Here is a 7,384-nt window from a genome sequence, read left to right on the forward strand (position 1 = left end):
GGGGGACCCCGTCTAAAAAAAAAAAAAAAAAATCGATTTTCTACCTCACATGGAATGATTCCATTTTATTGGTGGGAGGACGGGAGGAGGGAGGAGTTGTGACTCCTACCATGGCTCAGCTGTACTTGGAAGGTGGTAGGTATCTGTGAGTGGGGAGCTGGAGCCATGAGTCACCATATAATGTTGAAAAACTGACCGGGGCAGGTTGTGAGTGAAGGATGCAAACGCTTACGGCTGTACCAACCACCCTGAAGGCATCCGATCTCATTTTCTCTCAGAAGCCAAGCAGGGTTTGTCCCAGTTGGCAGCAGTAGTAGTGACAGATTACGCTTATTGCCAAAGAACAGTTTCAAACATTTTACCTAGAGCTATGATCTGAATGCCCCCAAAAGTCATGTGCTGAAACTTAGTCCCCATAAGGGGGGCCTTTAGGAGATGATTAGGCCACGAGGGGTCTGCCCTCATCAATGGGATTAGTGCCTTGTAGAAAGGCTGGGGCACCCAGCTTAGGCCCTTTCTGCCACTTCCATCCTTTTGCCACGTGCAGACAGACTGTTCATTCCCTCTGGGGGATGCAGCAACAAGGGGCCGCTTTAGAAGCGAAGACCAGGCTCTCACCAGACATCAGCCCTGCCGGTGCCTTGAGCTTGTACTGTCGTTTCCAGAGCTGTGAGAAATAAATTTCTATTCTTTACAAATTAGCCAATCTCGGGCATTTTGCTTTAGTAGCACAAATGGATGAAGATATCTACACTTACATTTAATCTTCCCAACAACTGTAAGAGGTGGGTAGATATCAGTATCATCTCCATTCTATGGAAAGGAAAGCTGAGGCTTTGAGACTTTGTGCGAGTGAACTACACAAGACCACACAAGGCTAGTATATGGTAGAGTTGGGTTTCAAACCCAGTCAGGCTCCAGATACTGCTTTCTTAGCTACTACATTATATTGTGTTTGATGGGGAGATGGTCTTGAGAAACAAGATGCTGCAAGTTTTTTCTTTTTTTTGAAACAGAGTCTTGCTCTGTCACCTAGGCTGGAGTGTGGAGTGCAGTGGTGTGATCTTGGCTCACTGCAACCTCCACCTCGTGGGATCAAGCGATTCTCCTGCCCCAGCCAGCTGAGTAGCTGGGATTACAGGCACCCACCACCCCGCCAGGCTAATTTTTTGTATTTTATCTTGGGTCACTGCAACCTCCACCTCCTGGGTTCAAGCAATTCTTCTGCCTCAGCATTCTGAGTAGCTGGGATTACAGGCACCTACCACTATGCCAGGCTAATTTTTTGTATTTTTAGTAGAGACGGGATTTCACCACGTTGGCCAGGCTGGTCTCGAACTCCTGACCTCAAGTGATCTGTCTCAGCCTCCCAAAGTGCTGGGATTACAGGCATGAGCCACCACACCCGGCCTGCAGGCTTTCTTTCTACTTACTTCAAAGCCGTGGCAGCTCCAGAATTTATAGACTGTAGGTAGTGGAGGGGCATAAGCCATGTTTTTTTTTTTCCAGAGAGGGTCTCACTCATCACCCAAGCTGGAGTACAGTGGTGCAATCACAGCTCACTGCAGCCTTGACTTCTCAGGCTCCAGCGATTCTCTCACTTCAGCCTCCTGAGTAGCTGGGAGTACAGGTGTGTCCTACCACACCCAGCTAATTCTTGTATTTTTTTTAGAGACGAGGTCCACTATGTTGCCCAGGCTCGTCTTGAACTCCTGGGCTCAAGTGATCCTCCTGCTTTGGCCTCCCAAAGTGCTGGGATTACAGGCCCGAGCCACTGCCTCCGGCTAGCAACGTGGTTGAAAGGTATGGGTGTGCGTAGGAGCAGGTCTCGGGTGGGGGACAGAGTACATACTTTGAAACTTGGTAGCATAGTAAGCATGCTATTCTTTCACCATAATTTTAGGTTTATGTAAAGTGTCTAGAGAGGGCGGTTAATAACAAAATTTAGAAGTGATAAGCTCTGCTCCCATGCCTAGAGCTTCTTTTTTTTTTTTTAAATGGAGTCTTGCTCTGTTGCCAGGTAGTGGCGCCATCTTGGCTCACTGTAACCTCCGCCTCCCAGGTTCAAGTGATTCTCCTGCCTCAGCCTCCCGAGTAGCTGGGACTACAGGCATGCACCACCACGCCCGGCTCATTTTTGTATTTTTAGTAGAGATGGGGTTTCACCATATTGGCCAGGCTGGTCTCGATCTCTTGATCTCATGATCCGCTGGCCTCAGCCTCCCAAAGTGCTGAGATTACAGGTGTGAGCCACGGCCTCCTAGAGCTGCTTCTGCTGCAGAGCCTCATTTGGTTTTTGCTGCACCCCATTTTCCTCTCACTTCCACATTGTCTGCTTGCTTGACTAATGACAGAGCTAGCCAGGAGACAAGCCTAGCTACTCCCACCCAAAACTCCAAAGTCTTTGTCTAAACTTGACATGTGTTACAAACAGAAAAAAGGAAATAAAGGTCATCTGACTCAGTCTTCAACATGTACATGCACAGCATGAGTGTCAGGGTAAAGAAAAATGAGTAACGAATTGGGTAATGGGGATTCTTTCTAAGTCATGTCTAGATTGCAAGAATTGGCCAGGGTCTCAGTCTCCCAATTGCCCTGGACTGACAGCTTCTCTCTCCCTGGAGAACAGCAGTTCAGGGCCCCTGTTCAGCAGGCATGCCACACAGTCCTCAGCCAGGAACACTGTTCAACTGACTGCTCAACTTGCTCTCCGTCAATCTCAACAGACAGCCCCCTGGCTTCCCAAGAGAACCAGCCCAAGCAGAGCCACAGAGAGGGCCTCTTGGTTACCAATGCATGGAGAGGATGGCTCTCCAATCTCAATGTGCAGCAGAAACAGCCTGGTCCTGGGGAACACACACACATTGCAGGACCCCCGGATGCAGGTAATCCCAGAATCACACCTTAAGAGACTTTTCAGGCAGGGCTTGGTGGCTCAGGCCTGTAATCCGAGCACTTTGGGAGGCCGAGGTGGGCAGATCATGATGTCAGAAGTTTGAGACCAGCCTGACCAACATGGTGAGACCCTGTCTCTACTAAAAATACAAAAATTAGCCAGGCGTGGTGATGCACGCCTATAATCTCAGCTACTCAGGAGGCTGAGGCAGAAGAATCGCTTGAACCTGGGAGGCAGAGGTTGCAGTGAGCCAAGATTGCACCACTGCACTCCAGCCTGGGTGACAGAGGGAGACTCCGTCTCAAAAAAAAAAAAAAAAAAAAAAAGACTTTTCAATAACTTCCCATGGCACTTCGATTTCAAATCAAACATTTTACAAGGGTTTCTAAGTCAACAAAATATAAGTTGATGCTTGCAGCTACGCACTAAATTGTATCCCCTACTCCAAAATTCCTGTGTTGAAACCTTTAACCCCAATGTGCCTATATTTGGAGAGGAGTCTTTGAGGTGATTAACATTAGATGAAGTCACAAGGAGGGCCTCATGATGGCATCAGAGAACTTGTTTCTTCTCCGAGTACACCCAGAGGTCATTCTGAGCACACAGTGAGATGACAGCCACCTACAAGCCCAGAAAGGAGCCTCAAAATGAACCTATTTTGCAGGCACCGTGATCTTGGACTTTCAGTCTCCACAAATGTGAGAAAATAAGTCTGTGCTTAAGCTGCCTAAACTGTGTTTAAGCTGTTGTGTTATGGCATCCTAAAACTGATTAATGCACCTGCCTCTGTCTTCAATTTCACTATCTGTGACTCTTGTTCCAGCCATGTTGATTTTTTGGGAGCTCTGGAACCTGCCCCAGGACGTCCTGAACACTACTCTCTCGGCACATTGCACTCCACTGTCCCTTCCTCCGTCACTCCAACCCTGCCACTCTAGGGGCTGGCTCCTGCTCAATCCAGTTCTCAGCTTACATGTCACTTCCAGAAGTGGCTACCTGCCAAGGTTTCTGGTGTTTACCTACTTATTCTAAGTTTCTCTTCTCTTGATTTCTTACACATATTTATGGCGCATCACATAGCATCTTTTTGTTGCACATGCTTGACTAACTCATTTTTGTTAATTAAGGCCCTTGGGTGGCCAAAATTTAAAGTAAGCTAGCTAATTCATTAAATATCTCTGTCAAATTTGTACTTGTTTGAGGCAACTGTAATTAAAGCAAGCTACAAATAATGTAGAGATGCCCTTTTCAGTATTTTCTTTTACTATCCAGAGCTCTCAATGATGTCATTCTTTCATTCAAAAGTCAAGTAAAAGTTTAATACATACAGTAAGCTGAAAAGTGGTAGTGAAATGAGCTGAGCTTTGCTTTTCCAAACATGTTTCCAAAAGTTTATTTTAAAACACACACATAGTGTCGGATACAAATGCCTTTTAACCACTGTGGTGGGGAAGAGTAGACTGACTGCTTCCAATGATCATCTCTTCCCTCTGCGTCCACTGTTCTCAGTCTCAGGGAGTACGAGAGGATGCTTCTCTTCCTTTACTTCCCTGTTTGTTGTACTGAGTCCTTCGATGACAGTAATTATGTGACCAAATTTTCCATAACTACTTGCCGATTATTAAAGTTTTGCAGCGGCTGGTTTTCCTATTGGTGTCTTACAACCTAAGATGAAAAAAGAGGAGCAGCTCATGAAATGATGCTGATTTTGCCCTTCCTCACACAGCTGCTCCTTGGGCGACTGTCCAGGGGAGGCGCTGGACACTTGTGCAGAGCTTCACAGGCTGGCCAGTACACATGGGGAAGCCAGTCCCCTCCACAAGGGAAGCGTTAGACGCTCCAAGAGGGGATGGTATGGCCAGAGCCACAGGGCCAGGGCCAGGAGTTGAACCCCGTCATGTTTTCTGAACTCCAGTCCAGTATGTTCATGCTCACATCACATCTGCTTTCCGTGATTAAGTAACTGATTCCGTCACCCTCATGGGGCGAGGTGTTTGTGGTTGTTGTAGGTACATACACCTCTTCAGACATGATATAAATAGGAGACTGGGATTTCGGCCTACATATTTTTTTCTGCAAGGTCTAGTACTTCCGCCTTCCCGATATGCATCAACTACCCCACTGCCCTTCTACCCTTTTCTTCAACCATTCTCCTTTTCTGTATGCCCCATTCTGATCTTCCGCAAATCCCAACAGACATCTATTAAAGCTCTTCCACGCAGGTTTGATGATGTACTGAATTAAGATTAGGTACAAAAACAGTACTTGTAAGATGATCCACTCAATGACATCATCTATTCAATAGGCAGATTATTTTTTCCAAATGTTAACACCCTCCTTTCTAAAATGGCCCCATCATTGCTAGGAAAAGCGTTCTTGACCCCTCTGACTGTATCTCTGTTTATGTCAATACTCAAGGACTCTTATGTCAAGGAAGACAACACTCAAGGACTCTCTTTGGGCTAGACTATTTCTTTGTCGCTGTTAGGCTCGGATTATTCTGCCAAGGATGTGCTATTAGCCCCTAATTCTGAGTTCAGAAAGTCTTACGTGATAGAGACACTGACTCTAATCCCTCACTTGGGAAAGAAGCAATGCCAGACAGAGAGTGAGAGCATCAAACAAAGAGTGGAGATGAGGTACTCTCTCTGAGGCAAGGATGTGAAGGGTCTGGGCCTCTGGCCGAGGTCAGTCATGTTAGGGACTGACTCTACTGTGTAAGACTGCTTCTTTTATGCCTGTTGTGTTTTGTTAATTTTCTTTGTTTTTTCTCTTTAGCTTCCTTAAGAAAATTCTAGACTACATAAGTAATTCCCTGTTTATGTTAGAACTCTACTACTTACTGATCATTTCGATAAAGTATTTGGTGCCACAGTATACTTTCTTACTTTAATTCATCAACAACATGTGAAAACTTGTATTTTATTAAACTGCACTTACCAAGCATTTCTTCTAATTTGGTTGTGGCAGGTTCATTCACATTAAATATACAGTTATTATTTCTAGGAGAAAATAACAAGCTTTATTATTACATAAACTCTGGGGAAAAGAAAACTTTTATATTTTGTTCCTGACAGTAGCTATTGTAAGACTACTTTTCAATTGACTTCCTCAAGGCCAGTCCTAAGTAGTCCAAAGGCCTCGGGCTCCTGTCCCACCTCCTGGCTTCTTGTTTCATTCTTATGACCACATAAGAGACATGACTGCCAGAGTTTACATATTAAGCTTTATCACTGTTAAATTTAACCACTTAGAAGAACATATACCTATATGTTTATACATACATATACATGTATCTATATATGTATTTATGTGTGTCTATGTGTATATACACTCATATGCCCACTACACTCCCGAAAATCTTTCTTGTAATTATAAATTTCAACATTAAGTAAAAGCAAAAATAATGGCCTAAAGTTCTTTCTTTCTTTCTTTGCTTCAGTTGCATTTCTATTCATAACCACATACAATTTTCCGGGTAACCTGTACTGAATTAACTAATTAGAGGGAGGACAAGGAAAGTGTAATACAACGTTTCCTGGATCATCTATTTCTACGTCTCTGGATTTTTAGCTCAAATGTGATTGGTTTCCTTGTTGTTTGAGCACTCATGGGATCTTGTACAGTACTTACATCTTCTTCTTCTCCACTACTCCGAGCCTCACACAAGCTGCTAAGGCATTTTTCTGCACATCAGAAGATAATACATCGTAACACTGAGAGGTACCTAAAATCAGGGGTGAGGAACAGTTAGTTGAGCAGTTTTTATTCTCAACTAAAAGAAATCAGCACCCACAGAGCAGTGACCGACCTTGATCAAGAAGCTGACTTGTGAATTTTCTGACTGCGGCCAAGTACTGTTCCTCACTGAAGTGGTCCTCTTCTTCACTCAAAAGGTACTTGCAAATTATCTGATTTTTTAAGAGGAAGGATGAGGGGAACAGAACGAGAAAAAGGATAGCCAAATTCAACAGAATAGTAAATAACTTCACACTGCCCCCCTTAAGAGAAGGACATATCACAGCAGAGCAGCATAAAGATCCTCTAAGGAATAAGCACAGAAAAATCAAAGAATTTTTAGGACATCTCCTTTGAGTTTACATTACATTTTACAATTAGAAAAAGGTTTAAAATAATAATGACATTTATTAAAGTATAATTTCTCACTTCAAGAAGTACAAGTTAATTACCATCAGCTTCACATCTCTTATGCTACTTGGAAAGAGAGGGGTCAGATTTTAATAACTTTGCTTTTTTTCTCTAAATACACCTAACAAAGTACCATGCCCTAAAATACTTCATGATTTCTACTGTAGAAAGGTGCTTAAGGGTAGAACTAGCATTTATCAAATGCTCAGTAAGTGCCAGACTTTGTGCAAGGACGCTGACTGAGTTATTTCACAGACCACAAGCACCAGGAAGTGGGTCCAGGCGCCCAGAGCCAGTGCACGTGTTATATAAACAGAGCCGAGGCCACCAGGAAGTGGG

At 44.2% G+C, this 7,384-nt stretch overlaps 1 protein-coding gene across 2 annotated transcripts in view; it reads right to left on the reverse strand.

Annotated features, from left to right (window-relative positions):
• Window positions 1-4,173: 4,173 nt before the first annotated feature.
• Window positions 4,174-7,384, reverse strand: part of GNPAT (glyceronephosphate O-acyltransferase) — a 36,547-nt gene continuing 33,336 nt past the window's right edge. For both annotated transcript variants that reach the window (XM_011933307.1, XM_011933308.1), the window contains 4 exons: window positions 6,708-6,807; window positions 6,530-6,623; window positions 5,837-5,898; window positions 4,174-4,561 (listed from right to left, as the gene is read on the reverse strand). In XM_011933307.1, the coding sequence (XP_011788697.1) occupies window positions 4,518-4,561; window positions 5,837-5,898; window positions 6,530-6,623; window positions 6,708-6,807 (300 nt within the window). In that variant the 3' untranslated portion in view covers window positions 4,174-4,517. The remainder of the gene's footprint in view (window positions 4,562-5,836; window positions 5,899-6,529; window positions 6,624-6,707; window positions 6,808-7,384) is intronic.

Source organism: Colobus angolensis, unplaced genomic scaffold (assembly GCF_000951035.1).
Source record: "Colobus angolensis palliatus isolate OR3802 unplaced genomic scaffold, Cang.pa_1.0 Scaffold126, whole genome shotgun sequence".
NCBI lineage: Eukaryota > Metazoa > Chordata > Mammalia > Primates > Cercopithecidae > Colobus > Colobus angolensis.